At 38.2% G+C, this 24,969-nt stretch overlaps 1 protein-coding gene across 2 annotated transcripts in view; it reads left to right on the forward strand.

The window, feature by feature from the left end:
- Ing3 (inhibitor of growth family member 3) overlaps nt 1–23,962 on the forward strand; it is a 27,784-nt gene extending 3,822 nt beyond the window's left edge. Inside the window, exons 4-12 of one of the 2 annotated variants that reach the window (XM_028762577.1) lie at nt 1,058–1,123; nt 14,213–14,309; nt 16,143–16,214; nt 16,955–17,074; nt 17,350–17,507; nt 17,974–18,167; nt 19,536–19,737; nt 21,168–21,206; nt 23,013–23,962. In XM_028762577.1, the coding sequence (XP_028618410.1) occupies nt 1,058–1,123; nt 14,213–14,309; nt 16,143–16,214; nt 16,955–17,074; nt 17,350–17,507; nt 17,974–18,167; nt 19,536–19,737; nt 21,168–21,206; nt 23,013–23,129 (1,065 nt within the window). In that variant the 3' untranslated portion in view covers nt 23,130–23,962. The remainder of the gene's footprint in view (nt 1–1,057; nt 1,124–14,212; nt 14,310–16,142; nt 16,215–16,954; nt 17,075–17,349; nt 17,508–17,973; nt 18,168–19,535; nt 19,738–21,167; nt 21,207–23,012) is intronic. The other variant, XM_028762578.1, reaches the window with a different exon arrangement.
- Nucleotides 23,963–24,969: the final 1,007 nt, after the last annotated feature.

A 24,969-nucleotide genomic window follows, 5' to 3' on the forward strand; every position in this document is an offset into this window, starting at 1 on the left:
TTCTTCTTCTTCTTCTTCTTCTTCTTCTTCTTCTTCTTCTTCTTCTTTTAAAATGTTTTTTATTTATTTTTATTTTATTTAATCTTTTATTTATTTATTTATTTATTTATTTTACACTCCAGATTTTATTCCCCTCACCCCCACAGTCCACCCTTTGACTGTTGCACATCCCATACCTCCTCCCCACCCCACTGTCTCCACGAGGATGTCCCCACCACCCACCCCACCAGACCTCTAAACTCTATGGGGCTTCCAGTCTCTTGAGTGTTAGGTGCATCTTTCCTGACTGAACCCAGACCCGGCAGTCTTCTCCTGTAGATGTGTTGGGGGGCCTCATATCAACTGGTGTATGCTGGGTGGTTGGTGGTCCAGTATCCAAGAGATCTCGGGGGTCCAGGTTAATTGAGACTGCTGATCCTCCCACAGAGTCACCCTCCTCCTTGGCTTTTTCCAGCCTTTCCCTAATTCAACCACAGGGCTTCTGTAGCTTCTGTTCCTTGGTTGGGTGCAAATATCTGCATCTGACTCTTTCAGCTGCTTGTTGGGTCTTTTGTAGGACAGTCATGATAGCTCCCTTTTTGTGAGTGCTCCACAGCCTCAGTAATAGTGTCAGGCCTTGGGGCCTCCTCTTGAGCTGGGTCCCACTTTGCTGATGCCCTGTTCTAACGTCTGCAGGCACGTGACACAAACATACATTCAGGCAACACACATGCATAAGATTTTTTTTCAAGTTTTAAAAATGAAGTGTTCTGTGTTTTATATGTTAGCTAACTCTTAGCATTCTTTTCTTCTTTCATGACTTCCTAGTAAAAAGGGTGGGCTTGCCATAATTTTCTTTTATATATGTGTTTTCCGAGGTTTTTGAGCATCTTTTAATTTTTGACATTGCACTTCATTTCTAATGCTCTCTCCCAGCCACCCCCTACCCTGGAGGCTTGTTATTGCTAATATGAGATGAGCAAGTGATAACCTGACACAGTAATGAGAACACAGGAATATATATGTATATGTATATGCTAAAATTGCCAAAGCTTAAAGTGAACATTTTTTTCTTTAGGACTACTATAAAGCTTTGGAAGATGCAGATGAGAAAGTACAGTTGGCAAACCAAATTTATGATTTGGTAAGTAAAAGAGCGTGCATATTATGCTGCATGTGCTAGAATTCTGGACTTTATTAGCTTGAATGTAAACTGGAGTGTTTCTCTCTTGATCATATTGAATTTTAGAGTTCAGTGTCTGTGTCTTGGTTTCTTTGGGGAAGAGTCATAGAAGTCCACAGTGTTTAGTTAATAGGTCAAGAACCACACATTTCAGTGAAGACTACTGTAAGTTTGTGGGTGATATTTTTACTTTAGAAAGAACTAGCTTTATTCAATTAATCCTGTTCTACCATTTTGCAATTGTTTCTATGATAACATGTAATTAAGAGTACTGTGTTATTGAGAGTCCTTGGTGGTCTGATTAAAATGAGAAAGAGGGTTTCTTGGATCAGTGTTTATCTAGAGGATGCTAATACATAGTTGACATCACTTGAGTCAGGTACATAACTGGGAACATCAGATTACAAATACTTAAAGAAAAAAAAACATGGAGCAGTCTCTATGTTAAGTGTGAGCTTTTTGGGGGGATATATTTTTGTCTTGCTGTACTGTTTTTTGTTTGTTTTAACCTCTTTTGGGGGGAGTTGTTTTATATTTTTGGTGTTTGAGAGAGAACATGAAGTTGGGTGGGTAGAGAGGTAGGGAGAATCTGGGAGCAGATGGAGGAAAAAGAATATGCTGAAATATATTGTATGTAAAAAAAATTTAATAAAAAGAAAAGGAAAAAAGAAAAGGTGTTTCTTTCTTGCAAGAGTAATTTCAAAAGTTTGAAATCACCAAGAAGAGAGATATACTTACATGTGCTTCTCAGATTTATGTCATGGTGATGTCATTACCATATGGTATGAAGCATCTGTTTTTAATGCAAAATTTCTTATTGTGTATTTTAGGAAAAAAAAATTTTTTTTGTATCAAAGTGAGTCAATGTTCAATTTGGTTGAATTGAACTTTTATATTTTGTATCTTTCTTAGCTTTTGAGTATCTTCTAGATACAGTTTTCCATTGACAGATACATGCAAATATAGAGTTGCTAGTGAACACGACACATTACAGAAATGTTCTAGTTTCATCTATTTTACTGATATACAGTACTCTAATCAAAAGCAACTTAGAGGAAGAAAAGATTTGTTGCAGCTTATAGGTTGCAGCTCCTTGTTGAGAAAAGTCAGGACCTGAAGTGACGTATAAACCATAAAGGAACTCTACTTGCTGCTTCATACAGACTCATGCATCGTCAGCTTATACAGCTCAGAGTCACCTGCCCAAGAAGTGGTACCATCCACGGTGAACAGAACCCTCTCACATCACTTAACAATCACTACACACACATACACACACCATCCAGACATGACTACAGGTTTTTTTGATCAGGCAGTTTCTCTCTCAAATGACTGTAGGCTATCAAGTTGATAGTTAAAGCTAGCTAGGAAAAAAGTCACCTACCTTATATATGATGCATGCACATGCTTGCGTTAAACTTAAAAAAAAATAGTATCAAATAAGAAAGTATGGTATTTCTATGTAGTGAAATTTTTAGTTATTTTTTTAATCCTGCTAAACCGACAACTTGTTGAAAGGGCCAGATGCAAATAAATTGATGAAAAGAATGGAAGTAAAGCCTTCTTGAAAACCCAATGCTTACTGATCTGAGGCTTCTGTAAATGCTTAGGGCCTGAGTTACTAGAGGTAACTACCAACTTAGTACTTAGTAACTTAGTACTGACAGTGCATCTCACAGATGAGGGGATATTCTTCTTATTCTTTTATTTATTTTTATTCATTGATAGTTACATCACATGTGTAGAATGAATTTTAGTCACTTTCACTCCTCGTTCCCCTCTGTAATCCCACCTCCTGCTGAGGCAATCTTCTCAAGAAGCCATCCTCCCCCTTTCATGTCTTCTCTTCCTGTGTGACCCACTAGTTCTTGGCACCAACATGGGTGGGAGGGCATTTCCTGGAGCACAGGCAACTTCTCAGTGAAGCCAACACTGAAGAAAGTGGCACCCCACCCCCCAGGCACCATAACTGACAGCAGACAATCAGGAAGGGTACACCCTCATAAATCCCTCTTATCCATGATGAAACAGTGACAGGCTCAATCTTGTGCAAGTAACCACAGCTACAGTGACTTCACCGAGTCCAGAAGATGTGTTCTTTGTTTCATATCTCCCTATCTGTGGCTGAACCAGGATGTTCCCCAGGCCTTGGAAGTGGTGATGTGGATGTCTGCTTAGGGCTGAACACACCCCATCCCGTGTTTTTGGCACTTTGACTAGTTACGTTTCTCTTCATTAACTGCCACATACTGCAGTAAGAAAGCGTCTCTGACTCAGGTTGAGGACAGCACTAACTTGTACATAGAAGCATGAGTATTTAGAAGGAAATTTGACATGGCCAATTAGCAAAAAACATAGTAATACGTTTTTAGGGTCTTTGGCCTCCCCAGCCATGAGCGTTTGAGTATTAGTTTATAGTATCAGGTATGAGTTCTGTCCTGTGGAATGGGCTTCAAATCCAATCAGAAAAATGTCTGTTATTCCCATAACATCAAGGCATTTTGTACCAGAGGGCTTATTTGCCTGGCAGGTTGTCACTACACCACATGGCTTATAGTTGGATAAACACTGTTGATGACTTTTCTCCTACAGCAGTTTATATAGTGTCATATTAGTGTCATCTGGCACTGGGAAAGCATCGCCCAGGAGGCTTCCAGCTCAATTCTAGCTTGATGTCCCTGTCTAGGGATTCTAGGGATCATAGGGGAATGCTGGTGAGAAGGTACTAAATAATAGTACCTACTATCACTAGTGCATGCTGTTTTAAAAAGGTAGAAGCAAGGGTATTCTACTCTTAAGCAAAAGAGATCAAGTGTTGAAGAGGTGGATTCTGATTTAAATACTACACATATATATATTTTCATATATCACATAGTACCTCAGAAGCACAAGTTTTATGTATTAATGTGTGCGTATGTGTGTGTGTGTATGTGTGTACATGTGGGAGATGTCCATACGTAGATAAGAGACAGGAGAGGGAGAGGCAGGGAGGGGTCTGATCTTACAAGGTGCCTGTGGAGTTTACAAGAGGATTTTGGAACCTTTGGAGTTGAAGACAGGCTGATAGGAGCTTGGAACCAAGTGTGTCCCCTGGAAAGCAGTATATGCTCTTAACCTCTAAGCCGTCTCCCTAGCCCCTGCATATTAGGTTTCAAAAATTTCCTTTTGAGATTTAATGATCTTTATATTTCCTCTGCTTTTCATTGTTTACAACTTTTAATAACTTCTGTAGCTCTGCCGTTTGTTCCTTAAGAAACAGGGCCCTTATTCCTGTTTGTTCTCCTTTGAGCCATCTTACCTGGAGTTATCTGAGTTTTCTGTAAACTCTGCTCCTCTGCACTTTCCACCTGCTGGACTGGAGCTTTGTGTGGAGTTTTCCACCTCTGATACACCTCTTGTATTTGCACCTCATTTCCTTCCACTTCACCAACCTTTTAAAAAAATTTTTTTTTAATCTGAGATTCTAGTGGAGTTCCATCTTAAGGTACCTTCACTAGCTCTGACAGTCACCAGCAGTCACTTGTAGCAAGCACAGTTGGAGATACTAGGCAGCTGTGAGGCCAGTGCCTCTGCAGACTTGTTGACCTCACTTTTGTTTGGATCCTTTCATTAAACACTGTGCATTAGTCCCTGTGTTTGAATGGAATCTGTTTCTTTTCTGTTCTTTTCCATGGTTATTTCTAAAACAATGCCCTCATTCCCTACAAACATCTCCTCTCTGGTCATGTGATCTTGTCTTTCATTGACAAGAATATAGTTTGAGGCTTCTTAGTGACCAGTTCTGCAATTATTGCTATGCCATTATCTCTACCTGTCAGATATACAACTGGCATTGCTTTCTGTAGCTTCACTTACCTCTTATTCCTCCACAACCACCACCATGCCATCTGTTGTACCTTTATCTCTGTCTCAGGTGGGATTTCTGTATATATTCCAGGCTAGCCTTGAACTTAAGGATGTTCACTTTTACTACTATTCCTATCTCTTCCCATACCATGTTTGACTTGGCTATATCACATATGCATTCTATTCTTTATCTTCATACAGTGCTTTCTTTTCTTATATTTTCTTGTGTTCGGGTTGTATTCCACAACCTTTAGACATTCACTTCTCCCTTATCTTTTAAAGACATTTAGACAGGCACCCAAACAAATGCTGCTTAAACATACTGTTCTAAAACATAGACTTTCTTGAGTTTCTCTGTCAGGCTTTTTGTTGCTCTTTTATCTTCAGTTGATTCCTAAATCCTTTCCAGTTTGTCTTTTCATTGCCAGGCCCCAAAACTTCAGCTGATAACTTCTTTACTTGATGCACTGGGCCCCTATAGTCACATTAATGCTTTTTACCATTCTCTTTTCTTTTTTATTTATTTGATATTGTATTTATTTACATTTTAGATGTTATCCCCTTTCCCCACCCCCCCACCCCTATTAACTGCCTATCCCATCCCTCCTCTTCCTCCTTTTTTGCTTTTATTCCATTTAAATTACATTCATGTATTAAGGTCAGTTCTAGGTTGAGGAACTAGCAATACAATAAAAGCAAATAGTCAAGGAACAAACAAGACAATAAACACAAATAGTCAAAGAACAAGCAAGGCAATAAACAAATTTCCATGAATATTCCCATGATCACCGTTTCTAAGAGCTTATGAGGATGACCAAAATATCTGAGCCAACTAGCCTGTCCTAGCTCAAAGTCATTTTCATGTCTGAAACCTACTTCCTTGTTCTAGCCTAAGATTTAGATTCCTCCCTGAAATTACTTCTTTGTTCTAGTCTAATCTCAGATTCCTGCCTGAAGCCCACTTCCTTGTCCTTGGCCAATGTAATATTCCTGCCAAGCAGCCCATTTCCTTCTCTTTGGCTCATGTTAGATTCTTGCCAAGCAGCCCCAAAAGCTCTCTGACTCTCCTCCTTTTTTTATTTTATAAACAAGGCTCAGCCTGTCCTAGGTTGTTCTGACAAGAATGCCTTCCTTACCCACTTTGGAATATGCATTATCAAAAGCAATGCATTTATGTCTTAGGTTGTTAAGGCACTGTGCAGAATCTTACCCATCCTTGGCTTGCCAGCCTGTCTGTCTGGGGGGGGGTCCATTTTCAGTTTCAAGTCATGTACTTTGGCTGCCAACATGTTGATGTTATTAGAGGCAAGCTTTAACATGGTGGGCAGGAATAAAAATATTCCCAGGACACAAAGGGCAAGCATGATCAAGCTATATATGCCACTCCTGAGGTTTGACCAAAATGGAAATACTGACCTCAAGCCATAGATAATTTTTGGTGATAAAAATTAACCATTCTCTTTTCATTGGCATTCTTGCTCATGTATTGTGATTTGAAGGCTGTATGAAAATGTTCCTACCTTTGTGGCCTCTCTTGCTGTCTAATGTCATTATGATGGTGTTCCTTGGGTTCTGTCCTTGACCTTTATTCTTTTATATTCTTTAAGGAATGCTTATAGATAATTTTTTACCCTCTCTTAATTCTGTCAAGAAGGCAGGAAAGAACAGTTACTATATCGTACAATAAGTTGTTGGGTCAGATGCTCTTTGTATTCCTTATCTACATACCTTCCACACAAGTAGAGAAGCACTTCTCAGTTACCTTCCCATATGGACTCTTAGTTTCATAAACTAGACAGCTGTTCCTTAAGCATGAGCATTTCTGAGTTGCTGAATCATATTATCTGAGACTGTCCTGTCTTTCACTTCTCCCATCTCTTTATCTCAGAAGATCCACTTTCTCACATTGGGACACTGAAAGTTCTCCTCCCATCCTTCTTCCCACCTGTCTTCTACTTCATTACCATGGCCTGATCATTTTACTCACAAGTAATTTCCCCATTTGTTTAACTTGCTGTAGTTCTAGAATTTCTTAAAAACAGGATTGTAATTAGAAAGAATACAGTATGTATGCACTACTAAACTGTAATGTACATATTGACTAATGTATGTACTATTGTAACCATATTCCAGAAAAAAATCAAGAGCATTGTTGGCCTCTAGAAACGCCCTTTGCACCATTTCTAGTGCCTAAGCCCTCTGATGTAGTCATCATTTACTGAAAAGACTAGAGTAGTTTTTCTAAATGCTGTTTTGACTTTGATTTATCATGTTAATTCTTCTTTAAAATATAAGCATTTTTGAGAATTTTAAACATGAATACTGTATTTTCATCATTTCTACTCTTCTTTTTTCTCCAAGTCATTCTCCCATATTCCCCCATTGCCTTTCAAATCTATGACCACTTTGTAATTATTATCATTATATATGTTCACATGTGTGATCTATCTACCATCTACCTATCTATCATCTATTGATTCTCTCTCTGTCTCTCTCTGTCTCTGTCTCTGTCTCTGTCTCTCTCTCTCTCTCTCTCTCTCTCTCTCTGTGTGTGTGTGTGTGTGTGTGTGTGTAAGGGGGAGATCTGATACTGGCTCTATTTATCATTGCTCATTTATACATATCTTAGAGCTAACCACTGGGATTGCATAACCAACAGGGAGCTCAACCTAGAAGAAAACTGATTCTTCTTCTCTCACCAGCTGTTGATTTTCTATAGCTCTTCAGCCAGGGGTTGTGAAACTTCTCTATGTATGTTGGCATGGCAGTTGGTGTTTATTATTCAGGTTTACGTAAGCAGTCATAGTGTTGAAGTTTCATGGCTGCAGCTTCCCTGTTATGTGTAGAAGACATCTACCTTTAGGTATCCTGGTCCTCTGGCACTTAACATCTTTCCACCCACCCCACTTTCTATGATTTTTCCTGAGTCCTCAAGTATTACCGAGCTATAAAGCTTACAAACCATAACAATGACTGGCATAACAAGATATCCCCAGTGCTGCAGTAGTGATTCTTTTATCATGGGAGTAACTAATAGCTGTCTTATTGGATTCAGGGCTTGCTCTTTAGGAGGAAATCCATGCCCAGTATTGTAAACCTATCCACATAGTAATGGCTAGAGAGGTTAATCTACAAACCCACAGATAGTGTAGCTCTTCTCATCCAAGAAGCTCTGCAGAGCAGATGGAGACTGTTGCAGAGATCCGCAGCTGGTCAGATGAGGAGAATGAGTGACTGTGGGGTGCTGGACTCAAGTTGATAAATCTATCATGCTTATTCTAAAATACACAGTTGTCATGCTGGGGCCTTGATTGAAATCCATTGGTATTTTGTTCCAGACTTAGTTTACTATATTCTGCAGGCTCCTTCTTCATCCTGTCTTTGCTCAATTCTTTTTAGTATTCTTTTAAATTTGTTCTTATGGTTTTGTTTTTGTTTGTTGTTGTTGTTTTTGTTTTTTTTTAGTTTCTTCAATCTAGATAATTTATTTTTTCTAATGCATGTGAATTATTAAAGAGTTCTTCTAAAGGAAGAGTTGCAGATTTGTTCTGCAAAAAGAGACATTTTAAAATACTAAATCTTTGACTTGGCAAGATGGCTCAGATTGTAGGCACCTGCTGCCATGACTGACGACCTGCATTTGACCCCTTGAACATACATGGTAGAAGGAGTGAACTGACTCTCATAAGTTGGTCTCTGACCTCTACAGGCTTGTAGAATACTTGAGTAGACTTTACTAATCTGAAGGTTCAAAATGTGAAATGTTCCTCAGAAATGAAGCTTCTGGGAGTTGACATGATGCTACTTGTAAAAAAATTTATATCAGATTTTATTTCATATTTTGACAGGCTACAGACAAAGCAGTATATGGATATTCCCTTTAGATTATGTATATGTGAGATGGATGTTTATGTTGAGTTTGATTCTGTCCTTAAGATATCGCAGTGTTTTATGTAAAGCTCTCCAAATCTGAAAACATTTGAAATCTGAAATACCTCTGCAGTCCTGTAACACATTTCCTATAAGAGGTACTCAACCTGTCAATAGTCAGATTTCATGTTTCAGTGTTTTGTATAAACTAGGATTTCATTATTCTTTTTCTCACTGTAACATTTTATTTGTTTTTAACATCAGTAGTAAACGGATACATTCCTTTGACCAATACTACATTGGTTATGTCATTTATTAAGGAAAGAAACCATGTTGTGCATCTATGAATAAACATCTAGAAACAAAGCAAAAAGTTACCTTGTTGGATAATTTCCTAAAACCTGATATATAAACAGTCATTAAACACTTACTTGTGTTCCTTAAGCAAATACCACTAAGAAGTTTTACATTGCAGTCTACCCAATAAAGTTGATTTATATACACTCTGCCAAAATTATAGCTTTTAGTTAATGCTTCAGTGCTTTTCACAGTCTGGCATTGCTCAACACTCTTGAATTTGCTTCTGTTTATGTATCCTGACCTGTACCTGAGGTGATTGAACCTCAAACTCACATTGCGCATATAAATTTGAATGTTCTTCACCTGATACGCTAAATAAGGAATAGTATTATGTGAGTCTGACTTTTTGATTTGTCTTCAGTCCCTGCTTTCTTTTGGGAATATGATTAGATGTAGCTTATGTTCCAGGGCCTCAAGTACTTGATTAAGCCAAAGATGGAATAGTTCACATTTTCATCTAGTCATATAATTTAGAGATGTAAAGAATCATTTTGTGATTTATCAGAGGATAGTTTGGTGTCATTACTCCTCCATACCACTACCAGTTCACCTTCTCTGTTACAGCAGAATTTTTTCATGAGTAAACCTTATCTGCTATTGCTATGGATTTTCTCTTAGGACCTAGTAAACTACTCATTCTTTAAGGTCAAGCTAGATGTCTAAATTGGAAAATCCGACTATCTAGGAAGCAATGTACCACGTAGAAACTTTTTAAAAGTTATATGTTAATTTAATGTAGGTCCATCACTGACACATTGTAAAATCTAAACACTGAAAAACTGGGATATTGAAAAGAGAAAAATAAAATATTACAACTCTAAAATATTAACAGATGGATTTGTGTTGTTGTTGTTGTTATTGTTGTTTTATACAAAGAGGCCAAGAGTGACTAAATTCTTTATTCTTATGAACATGCTAAGTAATGTTTCTATGCCTCAGAAAAGTTCTGGAAAAGGACAGTAGTTTATATTTAGCCACTGTGGTTGAGGTTACAGAATGATTTGGAGCTGTAGAAGGACAGCTTTTATGGATAGCATTTATTGCCATTAGGTGGGAAACTTATCAGTAAGACTGTGCTTAACTTTGAATTTGAAATCTGTGACAAACACACTCTCTCCTAAGTTGACTAAAACCCTCTTCTATTACTGTAAACCATCCTTACAAGTTCAAGTATGTGTAGCAGGGCAGCAGAATCTAAGACCTTGCTCTACATGACACCTGTGTGCTCGTGGCAGTGATTAGCAAGAACAGGCCCTTCCATTCATGTGGGTTGAAGGAAAGTGTGAGATTTCAGTTAGGTTAAATTCAGCTCTTTTTATAGTTCTTCACTACTGTTTGCATAGCTATATCTTGGGGGTTTTAGCTAAAGTTTAATCATCTTGTCAACTTATTCTCTGACTTCTAATTTTATTTTAGTAAGTATAACAATGATAAATTTAAGAAAAATAATCCACATTTTCTAAGAGTTGCTTAAAAAGTAATTAGTTCACAGTTGCTTTTGAATCAAGAAGCCATTTCCAGAGCTGCCACCCTCAGGGTGGTTACGGCTGCTCTGCCTGCTGAGGTAGGAAATTAGTTTTGAGGATTTTTAATTCTTTGAATTCTATTGCTTCTTCTGAGTCATCTAGTGAACTTCATCAATAATATATTACAATAATACAATTTTAAGTAGAGAGCTAGGATGAATTAAGTGTATGGTGTGGGGAAAAGGCCTTCATATCACTTGAGAGCACCCTATAGCCAAGATTCCAACACTGTCCTCTCTATTCTGGGTTTCAGACTAGACCATGTTTTGTTTTACTCGGAACATACTGTTTGACTGCCTACATTTCTATGATTACTCTTTTCCATTTATTTAAATGCAGTGTGCTTTTCACTTGGTCATTCGTGCCTTTGTGTCTACCACAGCCCAGGATCACATGGTTAGACCTTTTGTTCTTGTACTGCAGAACCACTCCCTTTGAACTGACACTCATTTGTTGCATTTACATTGTATCTTCTGGGGTCTGGTCTTTATTATGTTAAAAATTTTATGAATTTTGATTTGTTGGCTAAATTCTAATTTCTGTGAAGGCTGAGATGTTTTTCACAGTCTTCACATGCCCTCTATTTAACCTAGTGCCAACTATATACTAGAAACTCAATGTTTAAGTATAATTTTAGATAAATTGGTGGAAGGTTTTCATTGTGGTGGCTTAGAATGAACATATTTTATTATTCTGAGTTCCCTTAAGATTAAATTTTGACATTGAAAGAGACACTATACTGTTGAATAATGGAGATCTGTGGTCATTCTTTTATTGAAAGCAAGATGCTATTAGAGGATGCTCAGAAGTTATCTGTGTCCTATGAATAGGAGTAACTATCCCAAACATATGACACCAGTAGGCTTTCTATATTGTAACTATGACTTCTGCTAAATTCTGAAGAGTAATTTGTATGTAAATATTAAGTGATAAATAGGCTTTAAATGACTGAAAAAATATAAAGAAATACATTGAAAGTTGTTGCTAACATACATACAAAATATAAGCAATAGAACATCATTACTAGTTTTTTCTATTTGAATTATGTGTCTCTACATTTAAAAAAAGAACAGTTTGTTTCTGTAACAGAATTTCAGAAGGTATAGATATAAGTGAGGATGAATTATTTACTATATATAGACAATTAAATCTTATGTCTGTAATACAAAAGCTGTATAATCTTGGGCATGTCACTTAACTCGTCTGAGCCAGTGATTTGGGGGTTTTGTTTGTTTGTTTGCTTTGCTTTGCTTTTTGTTTTCTCATGGAAAGAGGATTGCCTTAAATTTTAGGTTGAGTACATCTGTCCTAGCTATTTTTATGTTACCTTGACACAAGCTGGAATCATTTTGGAAAAGGGAACTTCAACTGAGAAAATACCACCAGACTGGCCTATGAACAAGGGTCTCTATTGTGAAGAGACACCAGGGCCAAGGCAGCTATTCTAATAGAAAGCATTTAACCTAGGCTTGTTTATACTTTCTGAGGTCTATTATCATTATTTCAGGAAGCATGTTAGCATACAGGAAGGCCACTGGAGCAGTAGCTGAGAGCTACATTCCCATCAGTAGGCAGACACACACACCACACACACACACACACACACACACACACACACACTGGACCTCGCTTGAGCTTTTGAAACCTTAAAGCTCACCCCACCCCCGCAGTGGCATACTTCCTCCAACAAGGACACACACATATTCCTACAAGGCCATGCCTCCTAATCCTTCTCAAACAGTTCCACTCTGGTGACTAAGGATTCAAATAGATGAGCCATTTTTATTCCAACCACTACAGCAAGACTGTGGCACATTTTCTTAATTGATGCATGTGGGAGGACCCAGGAGCCACTCCTGAGTACTGTATGAAAGCAGGCTGAACAAGCCATGAGGGACAAGCACATAAGCAGCACTCCTCTCTGACCTCTGCATTAGCTCCTGCCTCTTGAGTTTCTGCCCTGACTTCTAGGACAATGGACTAAAAGTCATAAATTACAATAAACTACCCCTAAAGTTGCTCTTGGTCATGGCATTTTATCACAGCATCAGAAAAACAACTAAGACAGTATCTAAAGCACAGGGCACAGTGTTACCTGGCCTTAGTAACATCTGACATGCTTCTTGTCTTTGGTTGGTTTTGTCCTCCTTTTTTTCATGTTAGAGACAAAAGTACTTAATTAAATAACTTACTGAAAATTTGTTCTTCATTTTATATTGTAGTACATTGTGGTCATTGGGTTTGTTATTGTTGAGAGAAGCAGGCAGGGGGCGGGTGGGGAGGGAGAGAGGGAGGGAGGGAGAGAGGGAGGGAGGGAGGGAGAGAGGGAGGGAGAGATTTTTTTAACATTTCCCTATGTAGCTCTGGCTGACTATGTAGACTAAGCTGGCCTGGAACTCATAGAAATCCCCATGCACCTCTTACTTCTCAATTACAGGCATACACCACCATGCCCATCAACTCATTTATTCTTCGAGATTTACTTTTGTATTTTAATTATGCATATTCTTGTTTATCTGTTATATGGGCTTATGCGTGTGAGAACAGTGCCTGTGGAGGCCAGAATGGATCCCCTGCAACGGGAGCCAAAAGTTGTGAGCCATCCCATGCAGGTGATGGGAACCTAACCTCTGATGTTCCGTGAGAGCATAGTGTGTCTAGCCTTACTGCTGAGCCATTGCTCATCTTCTGCTGTTCTTAGTCTCAACAGTGATCCGGTCAGGCTAGATTTTGAAAAAAAAAAATGTAGTAATATAAAAATATCTTTTAAAGAATTTGATGGATATTTATTTATCTTTAAAATAGTTAAGCTTGAAAAGATAACTATGTTTGACATTAATCTTATAAATATTAGTTGAAAGTGTCATAATTTTCCTGTTATTTAGAAGATTTATAAGTAAATGATAAAATAAAAATTTGCCATAACTAAGCCAAGCTTTTTCAAAAATGTAGATTTTAGTTAAAATTCCCCTTTGTTTAAGCTTTTTCATTAATATTTGCAACAGCAGTGGACCACTTTCCTGCTGTGTAGCACTGATTGCGTTTGTGCCTTTGTTGGTTGAGTGTCTTCCCTCTGTTAGTCTAAGGCAGTTCTATATGGCAGTGTGGATGGCTCCAGGATAGAGTTCAGGCAGAAGGTAACTTAGGTACATTTTCAAAAGTTGCTGGTTCTCCGGCCCTCAGAACCCTGTACTTACTCTGATTTTCACAGCCCCTCTTCTGAAAATTGGTCACAGAACATTTTCTAACAGATTTGAGACTCTGATTTCTTAAAAATAAGGTTGAGGAAATATTAGCCCAGAACTCTAAGATGTAGGTTGATTGACTTCTCTAAAGATGTGAAGCAGACTTAATAAAAGAAACAAATATTGAAGTTTCTTCATTAAACTGTATGTTGACTGGGCCCCAGATTTTGATGTTATCTTTTATTATTATTTTTTTGAAACAGGTAGATCGCCACTTGAGAAAGCTGGATCAGGAACTGGCTAAGTTTAAAATGGAGCTGGAAGCCGATAATGCTGGAATTACAGAAATACTAGAGAGGCGTAAGTACAATTTATAGTCTTCCATTCACCATGGAAGTAGTTTTCTCACAGAAGCCTGCCAGATCATGTATGCCCTTTGGTGGTTGGTGGCCTCTGGGTCCCGTAACGTCTAGTCTGTCATTAAAGTCTTTGGGTCATAAACACTGAGAGAAACATACAAGCTGTCAGTCTACTCACTCTTTATGAAGGTAGCATACAAAGTCTTTCCACTTTGTATTGTTTTCACTTTGAGATGGAGTCTTGCTCTATAAAGCTTGCTGCCTCAGACTCCAGACTACTGTGACTCTGAGTATGTGCCTCCAATTGCACACTCCATACGTGTTTAATATCTACATAGGCTAATGTGGTCAGGAGTTAGAAGACAGAGGCAGAAAAGTGCAAGTGTCCAAAGTGAGAAACAAGTCAAATCTGTTCTGTGTGCTTCAGTTTGGAGGAACGTCTTGAAGCTTTGCCTCCCCCGTGTGAACTGAGATTTCCATTGGTTCCATAACACCGCTCTTTTGCTAGGAAGTCTTTTCAAAGCCTCGCCTTATCAGAAGCCATCCTAATATTTTTTGTTGTTGTTACAAGATTCAACTTGATGTGCTTAAACTTAATACCAAATATTTCCTGGGCTTAACTTTGGAGACTTCCTCAAAATGTGATCAAGATTGAGATCTGTTTTTAACCAATTTAACATCTTTTCTAGCCTAAATAGGTGAGGTACAAGTTTGTTGGTAGGGTCAGAGAAGGTAGTCACTGAGTGAGTGTGAATAGAACCAAGTTAGTCCTGAGGGTGATTTCTATGAGAGTTCAGTTAGTAGTCCAACAGCCTTCATTCCTTGGTACATTTACCAGCAAGAACTTGTTCCTATTTCTGCTGCCAGAGACTGGGTTTCATGACTACAGGGTACCCAAGCTGTGTTTACACGGACCTGTGAGGTCAACTGGACAAGCCAGGCATGTGTCAGTTAGTGGGAATTGCAGTTTCAAATTTAAAAGAATATCATCACTTCATATAATTATCTTCTTTATTGCTGATACTTTTATTCTGGAGGAAACCTGTCTGAGGATAATAGATACTGAAGAACAAAATGAAATATTGTATAACTACCTTTGAATTTTTTTTCTTTTTTCTTTTGGAAATGCTGTTGGTAGCTATGAATAAGCCATGCCTGCCTACTCACTGCTGCAGGAAACGTTAATAACACATCCACTCCAAGGACCCAGACACAGGAAATGGAACTGGATCACATAAAAAACTGTTCCATCCTGCCCCCTGACATAGTTTTATCTCAATGAATTATTAATAAATTCAGGGAATTCCTTTAGAAGTGTTTTAAAGCTTGGTACTAGGAATTTTACCCTTTACTTTTTGCAAGCAAAGCCCTAAGCTCTTTTTTGGAGTTGTCAATATCACAATTAATTTTTGTGATTGAATTTCTTTGTATGTAGTAATATCCCTGTCACCTAGACCTTCAAGATTACATATTAAAAGGCCTTCAATTCTGTTCCTAGACTGAATTTTTTAGATCTCACCATTAACAGAGCTGTAGTGTACTTTTCCCTATTTATGTGGTACCCAGCATCAAAGATTTTCTATTTAGATACTAGTATGTCTTGAGCTGTTGTATACTTAAGGTGAATACTGACAAATGAGTCGTATTACTTAGGGAGAGGATTGGTCGGGATAAAATTGAAGATAGTAACTCTCCACATGTCTGTCAAAAATGATATGCATGTGTACCAGAATTTGGTAGTTATCTGTGAGGGGACATATTGTTGTGGTTGGTTTAAGTGTAGAGTTCCGTGGTGACATTTAATCCTGGCTTGTCTCTGTGCCCCTCTCTCTAGGTTCTTTGGAATTAGATACTCCTTCGCAGCCAGTGAACAATCACCACGCTCATTCACATACTCCCGTGGAAAGTAAGTCTGGTTCAAGTACAATTTAAAACTGTAAATGTCACCTATATGTTCTCTTTTGTTAGCTCCACATAACCAAATGAGAAACAGCCTTTCCTTTCCCTTTATAAAAAATAGGCTTTTTATCACAGTTTACTTGGAGATTTTTCCATTTAAGCAACATGTACTTAATTTGTGAACAGGGAGTCTGTTTTATAAACACAGTGGCAGAATGTATAAAACAGATTGAGGGAGTATTATGACTGACCAGAAGTATATACTTCTTCATGTAGGCCTGTTTCTTTCAGCCTTGCCTCTCGGTGCTTGTCTGATATTTGCCATGCGATAAAATCTTGTTATTAGTGAGTTAGTGAAAGGGAATTATTGGTGTTGCTACATTTTTTTGACAAGTCAATTCAGTAGGAAAGAGGAGTAAATTGAAAGCTATTCTAAATGATTATAATAATAATAATGATAGGCAATGTATTATAATGTACCTTCTCACGTGATGTATGTGAAGCCATAGTGCATTGTGGATTGTCTTTAGTTTTTTGTTCCTAGTTTCTAAAGTGCTTGAAATGTCTGTTCTCTGGATGAAACACATGCATGACAAAGGCTGTTTGCTTGTCCCCTCCTTGATGAGCATAGTGGTCCATTTCACAAGGAACCTAGATCATAACTGTACTGGTTTATAAAAGGATGGAAGTATTCCGGTCTGTAGTCCCCTCAAGTTTGAAATTTGTGAATTCTTTCTTTTCATTCAGAAAGGAAATATAATCCAACTTCTCACCATACAGCAACAGACCATATCCCCGAAAAGAAATTTAAATCTGAAGCTCTCCTGTCCACCCTGACATCTGATGCTTCTAAGGAGAACACGCTGGGTGAGTTCGTTTTCTAGAAAGTGGTACTTTGCTTGTTTTGTTTATATTAGAGTAAGGGATAGAGAAGCACTCAAGATTATAATTCACACATGTGCTACCTGTTTAAAGTCTACATGTGGAGAAAAAGAAAAGGAAAATTGCCTTGTATTTTTCAGAGAGTTCATTCCTTAAAGTATATGAAGAATTTAAAGTTATTGATTACATATGGTGAAATAATTTATTTTCATCTCAGTAACACTATGTTCTCTGCAACCATTTTTATTTCTTCTTTACAGGTTGTCGAAATAATAATTCCACAGCTTCCTGCAACAATGCTTACAATGTGAACTCATCCCAACCCCTGGCATCCTATAATATTGGTTCATTATCTTCAGGGGCTGGCGCAGGGGCCATCACCATGGCAGCAGCTCAGGCAGTGCAAGCAACAGCACAGGTAAATAGTCGGAGGTTAAAGGCTAAGTCCTCGCTTTGTTCCCATTGTTAGGAAACCTCAGTAGGAACCACTAGGTGATAGCAGAGGTTTCAAACATCGTGTAGTTTGAGTTTGAAGTTGCACTTTGAGGCTAGATGGTGTTTTATTAATAATGCAGAGAAGTTGTTGGGTACAGAAACATCATACATATCACATGTGGACCCTTCTCCCAGTCCGTGCACAAGTTACCTTCTCCTCATCGTGAGGACAGTATCTGTTCTTTCTGTACCATTGGACTTTTGTCCGTGATAGCCTATAGCCTTCCTGTAGTTTGCACATAGTGCAAGTTAAGCCATTCCGTCTCAGTTTAGCATAAAAATGATTTTGAGTCTTTCCATGAAATGACTTAAATAACCATAACTTGTAACACTAAAAGAGAAAGTACCTATTTACGTATATTGATGCTAACAATACATGTCTACTTAAGATGAAAGAAGGGCGAAGAACATCAAGTTTAAAAGCCAGTTATGAAGCATTTAAGAACAATGACTTCCAGCTGGGAAAAGAATTTTCCATGCCCAGAGAAACAGCTGGCTATTCCTCCTCGTCGGCACTCATGACAACCTTAACACAGAATGCCAGCTCCTCAGCTGCCGACTCTCGAAGTGGCAGAAAGAGCAAGTAAGTTTTCCCATGCTAGTGTGCATCTTTGCTCAGCATTGTTTGTGTGGAGCCATATCCATCATGTCTCCAGGGATTAACCAAGGCAGGGTGCAGTGGCCCAGGCTGAACACGGGGTAGGCAGTTGGCTCTTTACACCGCCTCACCTTGAAGGCAGGAAGTCTTTCAAGTGTTAGAGTCATTTGTAATTGTTCTCAGTTTGTATATAAGTGACTCTTTTTTACTTTCTTTTGTTCTTTCAGATAAATCATTTTGTGACACCATTTCTGTTTTTAGTTTAGGTATCTAGTGGTAAATTAATATAAGCTGCAAATTATATCCCAAGAGGTTTTTTACACAAGATTTTTTTGTTTTGACTAATAGTGAAGTATCTGAATTTTTGCCTATATTCCTAAAACTGATTATATAACAATATCCCTAGACATGGTATGTAAGAAACTTAGAGTGATTATGTGAACTACAGAAATGAAAACTTAATCATGTGCCATTGTTCATCTAAGATAATGACTACGCTGAGTATCTATGCATACTGAAAAGTCAAGCCAGGGATGATGGTGTTCATGTGTAAGCCTAGCACTCGGAAGGCAGGAGGATTACCTCAAACTCAAGGCCAGCCTCATCTACGTAGGGAGGTCAGGCCAGCCAGGACTACAGTAGAGACCCTGTTGTCTGAAGGGGAAAAGGATGCGAATCAGAGGCAAAAAAAAATTAGTTATCTAATTATGCATCTTAACTTTATTTTAAATGTATTACTTCTCTACAAAATTTCCTGAAAGTAAATGATCAAGTACCCACAGAACTATTCTACATCCTAAAATTGATATGAATCGCCCACATTTAGTTGAACTCCGTATAATAAGTTTCTGCGTGCTACTCTAGAATAGAGTTGGTGGTAAATAGTTTGCATATTCTGATACTCTCAGATCCATGATCTATACTTGACAGGCAGAGGGCACATGCCAGCTGATGCTAGGACTTTTACCAAATACTTTTATATATTTGTACCTAGGTTTTGATGAGAACTCTTCAATTCACTGTAAAAAAAAAAAAAATCTAACAGTGTGAGCTAGTGTCACTGTCATTCTGGAACACTACCAACAAATTTAAGTCAACAGTAGATAGTAATCTTAATTTAGAAATTATTTTTAAAAGGTAGAAACATTTTAAGAGAATTTTCTTCTATTTATTTTAAATAGGAGATTTTAAGAATATATCCTTCTTAAAGGAACTTGTTCTCTAGAAACAAAAACTGTGAACGTAGGGTCAGACCTCAGTGTGTCCTTTCCTTCCATGTCAGTGACTAGGAGTCCCTCTCACAGAACCTCCCCAGTAAGCAAATGAGGCTGATCTTCCTTTAATTTTTTTCAGAAACAACACCAAGTCTTCAAGCCAGCAGTCATCCTCCTCTTCCTCCTCCTCGTCCTCCTCCTCCTTATCTCTGTGTTCATCGTCTTCAACTGTAGTACAAGAAGTTTCCCAGCAAGCAACGGTAGTGCCCGAATCTGATTCCAACAGTCAAGTCGATTGGACTTATGACCCAAATGAACCTCGGTATTGCATCTGTAATCAGGTAAAAGTCTGCTGCTTGTCTATAAAAGTGCAGTCTGAAGAAACAAGACAACTGTTTCAAAATCAGAACATTTTTATTCTAGCTAAAATCAAGAATGACTTGTTTATATAATTTTTGTCTTATAAAAGTAACATACTTGCTAAAAATACCAAGAATATAAAGAAACGTGAATTACATGTAATGTCAACTTTCCCATATGGTGAGACATTTTAATGTCACGCCCACATGTACCTTGCATGCATAATGTAATATACCACTGAGCATGTGGCTTACACAGCAGAAGTTCATCTCCTCGTGGTTTTGGAGACTGGGAGGTCCATGATTAAGGTACTGGTTGACTAGGTGCCTGGTAAGGCCACTTTTTGAATTTGAAGACAGTGCTTTTTTACTGAGTATTTATGAGTCAGAGAGAGGAAGATGATATTTTGCAGATTTGCAAGCACGTGCCGACTTCTCGGTGTTTCTTCTCAGATCACCACTGGAACCATCAGATTCAGGCTTTGCTTAACTGTAACTCCTCCTCCCAGCCCAGTCTTCAGTTAGAGGGGGTTATACTTTTTTGTAACTATTGTTTGCTCACTAAAAATTTTCTTTTTTAAAATATTTTTCAAAGTTAGCTCATGTACTCTGTTCCATAATTTTTTTAGTCTATACCTAGCTGTAGATTATAATTTTCTTTTAGATTACAAATATTACAGTAAGCATTATTTTTAATATAATTTCTTTCATACTAACTTTTTAGTAATCCATTTAAGTACAATGAATGATGTTATAAATGTTTGGTACAGTCTACAAGATATTTCTAAAGCTGTGTTACCTAAAATTGATATGCATAGCATTTCCTAAAGCCACGTTCATCACTGAGTATTATTTTCCCTTAAAAACTACATACTAGTTTGAAAGTTTTATATCATATGATTGTTTTAGTTGGCTTTATTACTGGGGCCTTTTAAAAACCATTTTATATTCTTCTAAATTAACTTCTAGTACAGTTGGTTATATTTTGCATTGTTTTTATTATGTACACTGGTAATATTTTGAGAGACCCTATCTCAAAAAAACTATGTGGACTCATTGATTAAAAACACCTAATGTCTACCTCGGGCCTCAGTGGACACATTCACCGAAATGTCTGTTGATGCACAGGTGGCCCAAGAGAGAGTAGACTCGGTCAGATGGTACCGCCACCAGATATCGGGCTCCTAGTGAGTCCTTGCAGACTTCCAGAGAGTGGGTGGGTTCTGGACAGGTCCCTTTGCCTTGTTCCATAGTCTTTTGGGAATGATAACAACAAAATCCACCACAGTCTCAACTTCATCTTAATTGTATGTTTGGTGAATTTCTCTTGATTCTCTAATATTATAAACACCTGGTTTATATTAAATGCTTGTTACGTAGTTATAATGTTTATCTAATTTTCTTTCAACCAGGTATCCTATGGAGAGATGGTGGGATGCGATAACCAAGATGTGAGTATTGCATTTTCCTACATTGGCATGGAAAAAGGTGTAGAGGACTGAGTATTTGTCTGTTAACTGTATTTCCCAGTTAGGAAATCAGGTTCTCGTTTGTGATAACTACGTTATCCTGAGGGAAGCATCACATGACCATAAGAGGATCGTGTCCCCTAATGATTTCCTGCTTCAGAGTTTTAAGGTGGTGTTACTAGGTGTTAGGTTCACATTAAATTCACACGCATTACTGTCGGCAGTTCCAAGGGCTTTCCTTTCTTTGAGCATAAGATACTGTATTTACTGGCGTCCAGGCTGTTTATCACATTGAAGAAGTGAAACTTCCCTAAATTCTTTCAGACAAATGCTGCTTGGGGATAATTAAGACCTAACGTGGGGTTATTTCCCTGGTTATTGCAGCATTTGGCATTCTCTCCACCAAGGACTTGGGTTGTATGAGCCATCACTGATGGGAAAGTGAGAGGAGATTTGAGAAAGGATTCCTGCTTCCTTTCCTAGGAAGGGTATTAGTTACTTGATAAGAACACTGTGACAGAGAGCAACTTAAGTCAGGGAAGAGTTTGTCTTCACTTATAGTTCCAAAGGGAATATAGTCCATCTTGGCTGGGGAGGCATGGCAGGAGGAGGGTTGGCCTGGAAGCCATCAGGAAGCCATCTGATACTGTTTCACCCACCCAGTGGAAGCAGGAAGTGAGACAGCAAGTCCACGTGCTCGCAGGGTATGAAACCTCAAACCCACCCTCAGGGAAGCACTTCTAGCAAAGCTCCCTATCCTAAAGGTTCTAGAAATTTCCTAAACAATGCTACTAGCTGGGGGCCAACTGAGCTTATGAGGGAAATTTCATGTTCAAACCACAAAAGGGATTTAGTTTTGGTTAAAGGTGCATGGTTGAGTAAATACTGAGCAGACTTTGTCTAGGGATATTGACTCATTCTTTAACTGCCCTACAGCAAATCCCCCTTTTGTACCTGTAGTACTTCAAAGGAGTAGCATGAACTCTGACTGTGGTGACACCAGTAGTGTTGGAATTCTAATATTAACAAGAGTCACAAGGATTGGCTTGTTGCAGTGACAGTTGTGTGTATTCCTTCCCTGACAGAGTGGGTGGAGTGTGCTCTTTAGAATGGCACAGGCCCTCCCCAACTGTCCTATGCAGTCACCTGTGTCTGTGTCTCTGTGTGTGTGTGTGTGTTTGTGTGTGTGTGTGTGTGTGTGTGTGTGTGTGTGTGGAGGTGGGGGGTTAAAGCAATGTCCTCTGGAGTCCCTGTAGTTAGTTCTTTCTGTCCTGTTTTGGGTACCAAGACTTCCTGTGGGGTAAAGAATTTTTGAATGTTTCAGAGAGGAGAGGTTTTTTTTTTTTTCCGTATCTCTGAATAGAGTACCAGAAAGGAAACCCAGCCATTTGATATCTGTAGTTCCAGCTCACTCATTCCACTTCTAGAGACCAGTTATAGCTGGATAGTTTTAAATCTTTTACATGTTTCCTTCTTCATGTAAGAGTCATCTTCTTTTATTTTGGGAAGATGTCACTTCCTGGCTGTCCAAGTTGATGGCAGGGAATGGATGTCCGTCTGTTCTTTAGTGCTCAGATTCTAGAGGCCATGAGCCTCCTTCTTATCAAGGAGCCATCCTTTTTCTGTGTGTCCATGTAGTCATCCATGAGGTAAATCAGTTGGACTGGATCCAAGAAATCTGATTGTACAAATCTAGGTTTGGTTAAATGAATTACTGTATGTCCTAAGCATTTATTTACTAACTGTTCTTTAGAAAAACCAACCCCCTTTTAAAATTTTCCTTTGCAGTGTCCAATAGAGTGGTTCCACTATGGGTGTGTTGGCTTGACAGAAGCACCGAAGGGGAAGTGGTTCTGCCCGCAGTGCACCGCTGCCATGAAGAGAAGAGGCAGTCGGCACAAATAGAGAGGGGCTTCACTGCAGGAAGGGAGAGCTTCAGCTCAGCATTTACACAGGACTCTAGAAGGAAAGACACAAGGACGAAGAAACAACTCATTCCAGGCGACCACTTAAAGGATTACATAGACAATCCTAAAAGATCTTGAACTTGAATTTTATGAGTTGTATTTTAATAATGTAAGTAAATTATTTATGCACTCCTGGTGTGCTATGAATATTATTCCAGTTAACCTTGGATTATTTCTGTGGCCAACATATGCAGACATTTGTACTCCTCAACCATTTTCTCAAAGTAATGGGCATTCTATAATTTAAACTTCAAAGAATTCCAACGATGAAGATTTTAAGAAAGTATTTTATATTCAACAGGTATATTCTGCTGCATGTACTGTACTCCAGAGCTGTTATGTTACACTGTATATAAATGGTTGCAAAAAAAAAACCAAAAAAGAAAAAACAAACAAAAAAAAGTCAGTCCTTCTAAAAAGGATTTCGGATAATGGTTTTTAAGATGCCTTTATAATAAGCTTTGTCTCTCTGTGAAACTCATTCAGCAGGCTGAAGGAATTGGTTTATGTGATAAAGTGGGCTGGTGTCCTCTAGAGTACCTGGGTACATAAACAGAAACTCCTGTAGGTAAAACCTGATTCGTGCCATTAGTCTCTATGTTTCTGCATCCAGATAGAGTGCAGCTCAAGCTCAAGCGGGTGGGGGTGGGGGCCTCTGGGGGCAAGGGCGTTAAAGTGATACATTTTTATACCAAATGTGTTTATTTTTTTGTGCGAGTAATCCTTAAATTGGAATTGTATTAGGTGTTAAAATAAAGTTTTTTAAAAAAATAACTTGTATTTATACTTTACACACTTAATTATGAAAATTTCTTAATTGCAATTTATTTCTAATTTTCATAATCCAAAAAAGATTAGAGGTTAGCATGCAGAATGCTATGTAATCTATGATTTCTATGATAATGGTTGGAAATTGTGTTATGAGGATGAGGAAAGAACATTTTAAATGTAAATTTGAAGTGTCAAATGTATTTTTCTAGAATATTTCTCTGGCTTTGCTTTGAATCTAAGGGATATAAAGAGAACCTAATTACAGCAGATACAATGAAAATAATATCTATAGATGTTTGGATTGGAAACAGTGTGACCAATATGACTTAAAGAGACCTTAAAATACAGTTCTGTTTTTAATTCTCTGACATCGTGATGTGGCAGTTAATTACCTCTTAAATCACTCTGGGCTTTGTGAAACCAAAGTAATGCAGGTCGTGGGATGTCTTCAAAGTAATGCAGGTCGTGGGATGTCTTCGAAGTAATGCAGGTCGTGGGATGTCGTCTTCGAAGCACTCCTAAGGGCTTGTTCTATAGGTGCTATTTCGGTGATGAACTTTACATAGTGGAAGCTTCACTTAATATATGATCAGTAGATGGGTAGAAAGATTGATGAAACTTCAAAGATCAGACTTCCTCTACATTGAAATATATGAAATCCATCAGACTTGCGCTTTAATGAAGCCCGCTTCTGAATCCTTTAGAACTTACTCAAAAGGCAGTGTTAAATCTATGTAATGCTACCTGAAGGGTAGAGATCTGACAGATGTTAGGAGCCTCATCCTGCTGTAAGATCCTGGAATGCTGCACTACCACAGGCTTACTTTATAACTGTTGTCAGCCCCAAAGACGGATTCATACAGACCTCTAGGATTTAGTATCGAGAGTGTGATGATTTCATGATATTTTGTAAGCCTTTAAGCAACGTGTACAGTTGTGTTCTGTGAGCTCAGTTGTATGCTCTCTGGAGATGCTTGGATGAGAGGTGTTTACATGCTGTAATCACA

Source organism: Grammomys surdaster, unplaced genomic scaffold, assembly GCF_004785775.1.
Source record: "Grammomys surdaster isolate TR1022 unplaced genomic scaffold, NIH_TR_1.0 134, whole genome shotgun sequence".
In the NCBI taxonomy this organism is placed as follows: Eukaryota; Metazoa; Chordata; class Mammalia; order Rodentia; family Muridae; genus Grammomys; species Grammomys surdaster.